General features: G+C 39.8%; 1 protein-coding gene across 1 annotated transcript in view; it reads left to right on the forward strand.

Moving 5' to 3' along the window:
• Positions 1–8,402: 8,402 nt before the first annotated feature.
• Positions 8,403–13,724, forward strand: part of ECH1 (enoyl-CoA hydratase 1) — a 1,020,088-nt gene continuing 1,014,766 nt past the window's right edge. The window contains exon 1 of the mRNA XM_044057167.1: positions 8,403–8,559. Within this exon, the coding sequence (XP_043913102.1) occupies positions 8,523–8,559 (37 nt within the window). The 5' untranslated portion in view covers positions 8,403–8,522. The remainder of the gene's footprint in view (positions 8,560–13,724) is intronic.

Here is a 13,724-nt window from a genome sequence, read left to right on the forward strand (position 1 = left end):
CCCATCTATATGGCATTGGGTTAAAAGGCAAGAGCCTTCAGTAAGTCCAAGTATGAGCTGTGGGTTTCTAGGCTGGTGGGTGACCTACAGCTTGCAAGGATAGGATATGGGACTTTGCCTATGGAAATATGGACATGGAGAAGCTCAAATGCATTGCCCTTTCTGACTAGACTTGAGACAAGTTTGTTGCTGATGCAGACTGAGACACATCCACCTTTGGTCCCTGCCTGTGCAATAGCTAGCTTAAATGGGGGAAGGTACTGTAGCCTTGCACTGCCAGGGTGCTCTCCATAGCTTTAAACCATGTCTGAGTAACTGCACAGATGCCCACATTCACCAAGGTGAGGAGAGCTTGCAGGAAGTGGAGTTTCTTATTTAGGCTCCTGGCACTGAGCAAAAACACCTTTAGAATTCCTTGGGTTGGTTTTGCTGTGTTGGAAGGTTTGTCGGTTTGGCATGGCCTAAAAAAGGCACTACAGGGTGGACAAAGTTGTAGCCAATATTTGAAAGCCTAGCAGGGACAGCTGCAGATCATCCTTGGCAAAGCAACATGGTCTGTTGACCATATCCTCCCCTCTGGACAAATATTGTACCCCTTGGAATGGCACCAGGAAACTAAGCCAATTATTGAAGTCAACCATCTTTTGTTCATATTGTGGCATCATCCTTGGCAAAGGTAGAATGTTGCTCAATGCTAGGCACATACAAACCTGGGACATAGTCCAGGAGCTCCATAATGTTTCTCTTTATGTAATCCAAAAACAAATGGTTCTGCCACCAATTCCACTTAAAAACACTTAAAATTTGAAAACTTTAATAAAATATACGGTGATAAGATAAAATAAAATAAACACACTGGCTCATAAACCGGATAAGCGCTTTCGGTATAATACCTTCATGAGCCAGTGTGTTTATTTTATTTTATCTTGTCACCGTATATTTTATTAAAGTTTTCAAATTTTAAGTGTTTTTAAGTGGAATTGGTGGCAGAACCATTTGTTTTTGGAGTTTTATATTTTGATGTTCTCTGCCTTTGGTGACGCTACTTCTTTTTTGCCTCTTTATGTAATCCAGGAAGGAAAGTCTTAGGCCATTAACATGCACGTGGACAACGATGGAGTCATACTGGTACTTGTCTAATGACTTAAGTGCATGGGTGATTTGGCAGATCCTGGCCTCTGATAGACAACGAACTGATTTTCTCCTTATTCAGCCTGGTGAGGTGGACATCTGTATGTCTCAAAGTGGGATCTCCTATGACTAAAATATTCGGTAGTATGTTGGATTGCCTTATAGGCTTTATAGTTGAGGCTGCAAGGGAAACTGTATGTACTGTGTTGCATATTGTTTTGGAAGAGTGCTTTTGGGGTTGCCAAGGAATCTGTTTTGGTGGAGTGTTTTGGGGTTTGATGTGTATTCTTTTCGTAGGATGAATGTCTAGGAAGTCTTTGGAGTTTAGGAAGATTGCTTTTAAGTACCTCAGCACATGTTGGTGTACGTGTTGAGTTGAGTGTGTTGCTAACATTATTTGCAACCTGCCTGTTATGTTGAATGGGTTCCCTATCAGAAGCCTGAAACACTATAAGCCTGAAAATCAAAATCCTGAAAACTATAGACTGAAAGTTCAAAATCCTGAAAGACCAAAATCCTGAAACTCAAAATCCTGAAAACACAAATAATGCTAATATGTCACTATAAATACACTAATATCTACCAACTGACCCTGACCCTAACCCTAAGGTCCGTCACTATCGCACACTCACCTGACCCGCGCCCTAACTCACTTAAACCGCCCCTAACCCCAATATTTGTCACTATTGCATACATGCCTAACCTGCGCCCTAACCCTAACTCACTTAAACCGCCCCTAACCCTAACATAAAACCAACCGCACACTTACCTGAACCCAACACATGACCCAACACCACAGGGCTAACAATAGCAAAGCCACAATGACGTCAGTATGTCCATTTTGTGTTTTCAGGATTTTGAGTTTCAGGATTTTGGTCTTTCAGGATTTTGAACTTTCAGTCTATAGTTTTTAGGATTTTGATTTTCAGGCTTATAGTGTTTCAGGCTTCTGATAGGGAACCGTTGAATGCTTTCGTGTGAGTCTTGTCTCCAATGACATAGTATAATTGCATGTCTCACATACTGTATCCATTTCTCTAAGAATTAGCTGGTTGTCAGTGAATGAGACAATTCCTACATCATCTTAGGATGTTCATATCTTCCAAGCTGGCAGCAGAGAAATTGAGAAAGTGCTTATCCATAGTGTCAGGTCTTTTTTAGGTGAACTATAAAGTGGTGGTACACCAGGGGGTTACAGCACGCTAATGTGGGCTATGTGAGGGTAGAAACTGCTGTTAGGCTATATATATATATATATATGACTGAATTCATGCAGCAGTGTTCTTCAGCACACAAACATGTTGCTCTTTATGCAACGGAATACTGGGTACAGTAACTGGGGATATTTTTCTTTGTAGCTGCATGTATATAAGGCACTTCAAAATACTGCTGTGCAACAAGCAGTGGAATTTATACACTCAAAGAAAAGTGACTAAACCAACTAAAAAGCCCTCTGTCCAATGAAATGATTTCACTTTAAGCCTCCGTGTGTATTTCCCAGCTCAGAGAGACCAGACTACTTTTCTACTGCCATTACAATTGCAATCCAAGTCTTCTTAATGTAAAAGACACACTGGATAACCAAAAGTGAAAAAGTACCAGAAACTAGCAACAGCAACAAATTTCAAGGCAATTTTAAGGCAGACAAAGCAACAGTGAGGAACACACTTTAGAGAGATTTCAAAACACAGTAGTTAGACAAAGAAAAAGCAAATACACTTTACGGTGATAAAATGAAAAAAATGTAGTTAGTCCAAGTCTTATCAGAACAGAGCCAAACTAAATTATTGTGTATTAAGTATGTCAAGGAAGCAAAATATACTACAAAAAACAAGTGAAATCTGAGGCCCAAGTACTAAAAAGTTTCCCTAGATCAGTAGTATATCAAGCTCTCAGTACACACTGAACTGCGGTGGTGGTGCTACGGTAGCGTTGTCGCTTCACAGTCAGACGCTGTCCGGTTCGATTCTCAGCTAGAGCATCTTCTGCGTGGAGACATGCGTGAATGGGCATACCTTCGTTAAAGGTTGTGCGTCAGGGCTGGTAACTCGGCACGTAAACATCAACTACCAAATCATTAGTGGACCAGAGTTCCGCTGTGGCGACCCCTAACCGGGAAAGGCCGAAAGAGACAACAACTTAGTACACACAAATAACAGACTGCCCCAAAATACCAACCTACAAACTTCTCAAATCAGGAAATAAAATCAGTAAATAAACAGAATGGGCACTGCAAAAGACAGTTGTAAGTAATCATACAATTAAACGCAGACACCAGGAAAGAAAGAAAATGAATAATAAAATTACTTTCTTTGCTTTTTTCTAATTTTGAAACTCTAGCAGTCAGCCATACACTGAGTGCTTGCAAATTTAACCCAAGTCTTATCAGAAGACCAGGCCAAGCTAAATTCTAGTGCATCAAGGATCAGTCAAGGAAGCAAACCAACCAATGAAAAACAAAAGGTTCCTAAAATCAGAAGTATATCAAACTCTTACCTAGATACACACTCAATTCACAGCTGCCCCCAAACACAGAAGTACAAATTTCTTAAGTCAGGAAATAAAAGCAGAAAATAAAAATAAAAGCAGGCAAAACAGAAAGCAGCTCTAAATGACTATAAACATAACTCCAGAAACAAAGAAAGAAAGTGACTTTCCATGATATACTACAGTCTATGTAATTAATTAATAAGGAAACTTTGCATAAGCTTGGTTTGGCTATTAAAACAAATGCAGGCCAACAACTCTGAAACACTACGCCAATTAGAGTTCAGTCATTGCACTTTAAGAACAAGGCACAAACGTCTTCTTCTTTTGGCTGTGCCCGTTAGGGGTCGCCACAGTGGATCATTTGTTTCCATTTCTTCCTGTCCTCTGCAACTTGCCGTGTCACACCAGCTATCTGCATGTCCTCTTTCATCACATCCATAAACCTTATCTTGGGCCTTCCTCTTTTCCTTTACCTGGCAGCTCCATCCTTAGCATCCTTTTCCCAATATACCCAGCATCCCTCCTCAGCACATGTCCAAACCAATGCAATCTCACCTCTCTGGCTTTGTCTCCAAACCGTCCAACCTGAGCTGACCCTCTAATATACTGAATCCTAATCCTGTCGATCCTCGTCACACCCAGTGCAAATCTTAGCATCTTTAACTCTGCCACCTCCATCTCTGACTCTTGGTCTCTTCATCAGTGCCACTGTCTCCAACCCATATAATATAGCTGGTATCACTACCCTCTTGTGGATCTTCCCTTTCACTCTTACTGGTATCCTTCTGTCACAAATCACTCCTGACACTCTTCTCCACCCACTCCACTTTGCCTGTACTCTCTTCTTCACCTCTCTTCCACACTGACCATTAATCTGAACTGTTGATCCCAAGTATTTAAAGTCATCCACCTTCACCAACTCCACTCCCTGCATCCTCACCATTCCTCTGTCCACCCTCTCTTTCACACATATATATTCTGTCTTAGTCCTGCTGACCTTAATTCCTCTCCTCTCTAAAGCATATCTCTACCTCTCCAGGGTCTCCTCAACCTGTTCTCTACTCTCACTACAGATCACAATGTCATCCACAAACATCATAGTCCATGGGGACTCCTGTCTGATCTTGTCTGTCAACCTGTCCATCACAAGTGCAAATAAAAACGTCTCAGAGCTGATCCTTGATGTAACCCCACCACCACCTTGAACACATCCGTCACTTCTACTGCAGACCTCATCACTGTTTCTATCCTCGTACATATCCTGTACCACTCTCACATACTCTGCCACTCCCGACTTCCTCATACAATACCACAACTCCTCCCTAGGCACCCTGTCATATGCTTTCTCTAAGTCCACAAAGACACATATTTCTCCATTAACACCCTCAGGGCAAATATCACATCTGTAGTGCTCTTTCCTGGCATGAAACCATACTGCTGCTCACTAATCATCACCTCCCTTCTTAACCTAGCTTCCACTACTCTTTCCCATAACTTTATGCTGTGACTGATCAATTTTATCCCTCTGTAGTTACTACAGCTCTGCATATCACTTTTATTCTTAAAATAGTTACTAAAACACTTCTCCACTCTCAGGCATCCTCTCACTTTCCAAGATTTCATTAACAATCTGGTTAAAAACTCCACTACCATCTCTCGTAAACATCTCCATGCTTCCACAGGTATGTCATCTGGACCAACAGCCTTTCCATTCTTCATCCTCTTCATAGCTATCCTTACTTCCTCCTTGCTAATCCACTGCACTTCATGAATCACTATCCGCACATCATCCAACCTTCTCGCTCTCTCTCTCTCATTCTCTTCATTCATCAGCCCCCACAGACTACTCTTTTCATCTGCTCAAACTCTCTCCACTTGTGAACTTTTCTCCATCCTTAGTGTCCAACCTTTCATACAACTCTCCATACACCTTATCCTTAGCCTTCGCCACCTCTCATCTCCTTATACTCCTGTCTACTTTCTTCATCTCTCTGACAATCCCACTTCTTCTCCAACCTCTTTCTCCGTACACTCTCCTGTACTTCCTTGTTCCATTACCAAGTCTCCTTGTCCTCCTTCCTCTGTCCAGATGTCACACCACGCACCTTTCTAGCAGTCTCCCTTAGCAATTCTGCTGTAGTTACCCAGCTCTTTGGTAATTCTTCACTGCCACCCAGTGCCTGTTTTAACACTTCCCTGAACTCCACCTTACAATCATTCTTTTTCAACTTCCACCATTTGATCCTTGGCACTGCCTCACTTTCCTCCTCCTCTTCTCGATCACCAACGTCATCCTATACAGACCACCATCCAATATTGCCTAACTACACTTTCTCTTGTCACCACTTTACAGTCTCCAATCTCCTTCAGACTGACCCTCCTGCAAAGGATATAATCCACCTGTGTGCATCTTACTCCACTCTTGTATGTCACCTAATGCTTCTCCCTCTTCTTAAAATACGTATTCACCACAGCCATGTCCATCCTTTTCACAAAATCCACTACCATCTGACCTTCTGCATTCCTCTGCTTAATGCCATACCTGCCCATCACTTCCTTATCCCCTCTGTTACCTTCACCAACATGCCCACTGAAATCCTTTCGAATCACCAGTCTCTCACCCTTGAGTAAACTCACAACCACTTCATCCAACTTACTCCAAAATTTTTCTTTCTCATCCATCGCACACCCAACTTGCGGAGCATATGCACTAACAACATTTATCATCACACCATCAATTTCCAGCTTCATAAACATCACTTTGGCACTCTTTTCACCTCCAAAACACTCTTAGTATACTGTTCCTTCAGGATAACCCTTACCTCAATTCTCCTCCCATCCACTCCATGGTAGAACAATTTGAACCCGCCTCCGATACACCTGGCCTTACTCCCCTTCCATCTGGTCTCTTGCACGCACAACATATCAACCTTCCTTCTCTCCATCATATAAGCTAGCTCTCTCCCTATACAAGCCATACTGCCAACATTCAAAGTTCCTACCCTCACAACCACACTCCTAACCTTCCTCCTCCTCTCTTCCTGCCTTTGGGCATGCCTTCCCCCTCCTCTTCTCCTTTGGCCAACAGCAGCTCAATTTCCACCAACACTCTGTTGGTCGTGAAGAACAAAGCACAAACTATTAAAGAGGAAATATGGCATGCAACTCTGCCCCCTTGGGTTACCATAAGTACTCTTTCCATACTAAAAGTAAGGGTATTAAAATTAATTAAGATTACGGACTAAATATACATTGACACTTTGAAGGTTCTCCAACAGGATATTAATGCACAGATAACACCCTATAAAAAACAAGTCTGCAGTTTCATGTCTGCATATGAAGTCCAGACTGAAAAAAAAAGCAAACGACTGACATTTTTTAAAATTCTTTAAGTGTGGCTTTGCTGTTTAGAGTGTATCAAGAAAAAAAAAAAACAGAAAAAAGCAAAAAAAAAAAAAAAAAAAAGTAACATTGGTGTGTCTGTTTTTAAAAGATACAGAATGAAAAAAAAAAGAGAGAAAATGAGAGAGAGAACAGGAGAGAATAAACGCATACCTTACGACTTCTTTGCTCAAGAATTCTGGATAAAGTTAAGGTTATGCAATGAAAAAGACCTAAAATGAGGCTCAGACTTTAAATATAAAAATGTGTGCATTTTCTGAACAATAAGGGTGAAACTATAAAGTCTGACTTAACGGACTTACTGTAACTATCAGTTACCAAAAATTAAAAAAAATCAAATACTTGAGGAACGAACAAAGTCAAGGGCAGCTGACAGACATGAGAGGGGAAACAATGCCTTACACTGATTTTTTTTTCATTCATTTGATCACAGTAAGACATCCGTAGTGTACTCAGTTGACATCTGAGCATACCTCTCAACCTTTTAGAGTAAGAAATCTGGACAAGGCCATAAAAAAGTGGGACAAAGGCCCCAAAATAGCGACAATAACAGATTTTGTATTAGCATGAATTTACTGAAGGATATGAAGTCTGAAACTCAATTGTCTCATTATTTTCTAATTTCAAGTCTTTAAAGATTTACCATTGAATTTGCTAGAAAGACTCAATTTTATGAAAAACATAAAAAGTATTCAACATCATATATATAAAACTGCATATACCAACAACATATCTCTTACATTAAGAGATCTGGAAAAGCCTGAAACGGGGGGGGTTCAAAAACTCCAAACAAAAAAAAAAAAAAAAAAAACGGGGGGCTGACAGATTTTCACTATTGCTTATATAAACTTAGAACGTTACTAGAAAAACAGGCATTGCATAATGTTTGAATGATATAAAATGTGAAACGTGTGCCATTATTTAGGATTTCAGTCTTCAGTGATTTACCAGAAAACCACAAATTTTGAGGAGCAGACAAAAAATATGAGGCAAAAACCTGGACAGACCAGAAAACCACAATTTTTATGAGGAGCAGGCAAAAACCTGGATAGGTTAGAAGTATGCCAACAAATAATGCAAAATAACTTGAACAATCCGTTATTTAAACGCTAGACCTCCATCTGGCACCCAAATCAGTCAGTCAGTCGGTCGGTCGGTCGCTCTACCCTACCCCGCCGCTGTGTCAACAGCATTTTACCTTAACTTTCCAAATTTCACCGCCATGGCGAGAAAATGAACATCAATGTCAGATTGGGAAAGACAAGAAAAGCAAAGAAAACGGCAGCATAACATACTGGCCCTGACTCCTGCACGTCAAAGGAGTTGTGTGGCGTGCCACATCTAGGCGGAGTTACTGCCTGCAGTCACATCACTGTACGCGACGTCGGTTTATCCTATAAGTTCAGTTAGACAGTGTCTAAGTAAAAGTGGTTTTGCTAGTTTAGCAGTTGTCTTTGTATTTAGTTGTTTGAGCAAAATTTCATATCTTCTGTTTGGCAATGGCAGCGAGCATTCTTAGGACTGGACTGACAAGACGTAAGCAGTTCATTTTACTTCAGATTGCAATTAAACTTTACTAGATTTAGTTGTACAGTTTTTAAAAACGTTTATTTTTTTCCAGGTTGGACTTGTATCTGAATTGGCATGCATGCTTTTGTCTGTAACAAATTGTTAGTGTGGTTTTGTAGTCGATGTGTCCTAGGGTTGCCACCTGTCCGTCCTTGAGAGTTTGCGTCCTGTGGAAAAAAAATGCAAATTTCGTGAGATTTTTTAGCTTACCTTAATAGTTGCATTACGGAGTTATTTTCTATTTGTTACCTGTTTCTACTACCAAATTCATAGGTTTTATTTACCTAGATGTTGTATGGAATAGCATAAGCAACTCAAATGCTACAAGAATGAGCTTTTATACATGCAAAAAAAGTGAAGTTCTCCACGTTGCACTGGCCATGGGTATGTTTTGTCCTTTGTCCTGCAATTTTCATATTTCTTCAAAAATGTACCACATTTTGAATGTAAAAAGGTGGCAACCCCGTGTGCCCCCCCCCCCCCCCCGAATTCAAGTTAAGTCTTGATGTACTTTGCTTGCTAGTTAGTCTGAGCTCTGGTTGGTATCCATGTTCGTGATGCGTGACATTGTTGCACTTTAAGCCAAAATAGGTGAAGGGTTATTGATTCCGTGGGTGAACTGTCATTTTGTTCTGAAAGGTTGCAGCCAGCATGAGTTTAATATACTGCCATGTGGAAAGTGACAGAAATGTTGACAGTTGAAGCAAGTTTGTCTTACTTCTTAACATCCCAGTTTACAGTCTAAAGGCATGCAAAGTTTTACTTGTCAGAGTATTCTGTTGTTTATGTTTGGGGTGCTGCATCGATTTACAGGTTACAGTAAGGAATGAACAGATAATGTAAGGTATAATCCACACACTAACGAAGTTCACGCCTTTCAAGTCCCAGTATGTTGTTTCTTGTCTGTAGCGATGGTAGTATTAGTTTTATGAGAAATATTGAACAATATTTTTTTTCCTCTCTTCAGAAAGACACAAAACTTGTACAGTACACAGTAGAGTTTTCCAGGACAGTTATGCTCCACTCTCATATGATCAATCTTTTTTCCCCACTCATGACTCTGAAATAGATGAATGTATACTGCTGGAAATATTCTGCAGTTGTTAACAGGACTGTCTAATAAAGATGTTACATTTTAAATACGTAGATCATGTTGAATCTCTACTTGGAGTGCACTGTTGAAACATCAGTAAGTAGCCTCAGGGGAGGGGTGGGCTACTTTACTGAAGTGGCATTCAATTAGGTGTAGTCCAGCCCCCTATCAAGGAGCTAGAGTTCTACCAGAGAATGGTGGAAATGCAAGGAGGGATTGTGTAGACATGCACTGTGCTTTTGACTTTAATCATCACCTCATTCTAGACTTTCCTTCTTAAGTATTGATATCGGCCTCCTCAACTAGAATTTTTAGGTATGTTTCCAACATAGAGAATTACAGATATGTTTTGGCGGATGTTTATCCAAGCAATCTACAGTGGCAGATCCAGGAATTCGCAAAATGGGTGGGGGGTGCAGTCTGGTTAGTTAACTACCGGGGTGGAAGTGGGAAAATGGGACACTAGTTTTAGTGGTTGTGAAAAGATCACCTTAAGAAGCTCTGACACGTTTGAAAAGACATCAGTTTACATTCAGTTGCACATGATTTTGCTGTGAATATGATAGTAGAAACAGGTAATTCCTGTACTGCAAATAGCACATGTACAGATAGTACAAGTATTTTCAATGCATGCCTGGAAAAGATGATTGGTTGCCCATACCAAGTCACATTCTCCTTCCATGTCATAGTGGACATATGCACTGTTATAAACTAGGAAATAAACCCACTGAAGGTGAAAATAACCGCAGCAAAATCTGTTATTGTTATGCAACATAAAATATGTACCACAGGCGTTTGGATAAATTAGTAAAAGCTTCATTTAATGGTTATACCAAATAAGTAGTCATAAAACTTTCCTAAGCAGACCCTAATGTTTTTGGATTGTTTACTGTTCTTTCTATGGCTTTAAGCACAATTAATTTTCTTTTATTAGTGTTTTAATAACAAGTCCTACTGTACCTTTTCTCTCCTTTCAACAAATTGTAGAGTGGAAGGGAGAGGTAGAGCTGTTCTCCAGGACTTCAAAAATGTCAGTGTTGGTTGTCTTCTTTCTTAAGTCAAAGTCCATTGATTTTTTTTTTCTTTGACTTCAATGTTTTCCAAGTTAATCGTCATCTGAATTTGAGTAATGTTCTCTTCTAATATGTTTTTGACACTGAACTTCTGTCACGTTGAACTTTCACTCAGCTTGGATTGCAGTCACCTTAGCTTCAGCACGGGAAATAGCTCTAGTGATGTTGGTGTCCCTGTCAAGTTGGTCTTTGATGCAACTTCACTTTTGTAGTGGTACTACTGTGAATTCTGTGATCTTTTTCTCTTCTGTTTCTGTTAGGCTTTCTTCCATTTTTTGTCTTTAGTCATGTCCATTTGGACCTGGAAGTTTCCCTTAATATAACGTATATTCTTGAATATATCTGTTGTTCACCTTTTATTGTCCTCTTCCAGTTCTTTGCATTGCTCATTTATACACCCCTCCTGAACTACTCTTGTTGTTATCTGTGAAACTCTGCATTACATTTTACATAATGTACCTTATAATCATTGCCTTTAGATATCCTTTTTTCCTCAGCCACTTCTAAAACCTTCACAGACAGTCATTTTGCCTTCTTAATCTTCTATTTAGAATTATTTTTTGCCACTTCCTGGTTAATATTTCAAACCTCTGTCCACAGTTCATGTACTCTGTCCATCATGCCTAATCCCTTATATCTATTCTTTATCTTCAGTAGATGTTTGTTGTATTGCTCAGCTGAAACCTGACTGGCCTAGTAATTTGTTTGTTTTTCTGTAAGTTTAAACTTTACAGTAAGAATTGGATGGTCTCTGCCATGGTTAGCTCTGGATCTTGGTTTTGTTGACTGTAGAGAATTCTTTCATGTATGATTGACAAGGATATTGTTTATCTTATTGTGGTAGTAGCCATCTATATCCCCAGGTAAAGCCATCTCTTAGGCTGTTGCAAGATAATGTTTGCTATGACTTCTGAATTACCTAGAAAAATAGTCTTATGTCCGCTTAATTTTATATACCAATGCCAAACCTGATATTCCAGTTGTAGTTTTTATAACAACTTTAGCAAATATCGTCTGCTTTTTTTTTTTTTTTCCAAAAGGTGGATGCATCTGTAGTCGTCCATTCTTTGGTGGTCTTGAAAACAGCACATAGTCTAAACCATACAGGCCATCCTCTGGCATAATATACAGTACCACAAACTTGAGCTGGTCTGCATTGCCATAGGGAACTTTCAAATTCACTTAACTTTTCTGTGAACACTGTGTGAAAAGTAGAATGTCTGTGGTTTGCAATGATGTATGATAACTGTATACTTGTCTGTAATACTGCTACATGTGATTTACTCACTAATATTCCTCCATGAACAATTAGTGTCACCGATTTCAACTGTATGCTTTATCCTGACTGAACTGCCATGACTGACTTCACTAATGGTACTACTCTGACCTTCTGTGTTGCCTGTGGAGTACATGAGTTCTGTGCTGGTAGTGCTCTGACTTCTGTGATGGTACTTCTAGGACTTTCTATGTTGCCTGTGGAATACATGACTTCTGTGATGTAGTAGACTGACTGACTATGCAGCCTGTGGAGTAGATGACTTCTTTGATGGTAGTGCTCTGACTTGTCTGTTTTTAGATTGCCTTTGGAGTAAGTGACTTTTTACTGGTTGAAATCAAAGGTCATTTTCTGTTATACAGCCTTTAATCACCCAGAATCATTCATTTCTGTTTTTAGCAACAGATGCTTGGGGTAATGACAGGAATGTTTTAAAGACTTCATCAATCCTAATACTGGGATTGTGTCTTTCTTCCTTCTGAAGTCATTGTCCAAAGTTAGTCTTTTAGCGATTTTTGTAAACCTTGATAGTTTTCAAAAACTTCATGTCTCTTCAAGAAGCCAAAATACTGTAATTCACTGTTTTTTCTCCCTTTACACACATTTTTCTAGATGGTGAGCTCTATTTAGATGGAAGACAGGAAATCTCCCTTTTGTAAATGCTGCAGCCATGGCATTTGTTCCCTGTTACCATCCATAGAATGAATGTAAATCTCCATTGTCCAAGGCAGCCTGTCATGTAGGTATCCTCAGCTGGTATGGCTGATGCAAACAGCATCAAATAGCACATTGCTTCTCATGGTAAACAGGTAATGTGTTATACCATCAAAAGAGACATGGAAAACTATGAGTGGACAGCAAATCAGCCTCTTTACCAAGTCTTTGTTTTTTAGTACAACACTAAGCATTTTGTAATGTCCTCTATTTGCCATGCTCTACTGTAGTATATGTCACCGACTTTCAGTCATGCTAATGTTCAAGTTCTTAATTATGTGGATTAGTAAGTAGCATTCTTCTTGGGTGTCTTTCTGCAAATAAATCTATTACCGAAGAATAGTCTATGGGGATGTCTCTATGCATGAATAGCAGCACTAAACTGTTAAGGTGCTCTTGTCCCATAGTACTCCGGAGTTCAGGCCTAAACTGTTCAGGCGCTCTTGTCCCATAGTACTCCGGAGTTCAGACCTTATCAGTTTTAAGGCTGAATTAGCCATCTCTACTTCAGCAGTTGTGACTGGAGTGAGCAAGAGGGTATTTAATATGAATGAAATGTTTGGGAACATGTTGAAGTTTGTTTGTGAATATGTCTGCTTCAAGTCATTTGGCACTGCAGAACTGGCTGATAAAGCTTCCCATGTCCTTTTCCACAGTTTGAGCTCTTGGTGGAATGTTGTCAGTAAAGGTAAGTCAAAAACAGTTTAAGTGAATTCTCTCTTTCTAATGTTAAGCTGTTCAAGTTTGATGGAATAAGTGTGAATCCTAGAATAGTTGTTGATGCCATTGTAGTGAATTGGCTGGAAAGTTCATGAATGAAGTGATCCAGAAAGGAAATTGATGTTCTCCTGTACACTTCTGAAGTTTGTCCATCAACAATGTTCCTCATAGTTTGTTACAGAAACGTGGAAGAGGTAATTCAGCCTTACTGCAGAAGCTCCCCATTTCTGACATATCTCAGAAGATATTCCTAAAC

Source organism: Protopterus annectens, chromosome 1.part0, assembly GCF_019279795.1.
Source record: "Protopterus annectens isolate FY-2018-M chromosome 1.part0, PAN1.0, whole genome shotgun sequence".
NCBI classification, from domain to species: domain Eukaryota; kingdom Metazoa; phylum Chordata; order Ceratodontiformes; family Protopteridae; genus Protopterus; species Protopterus annectens.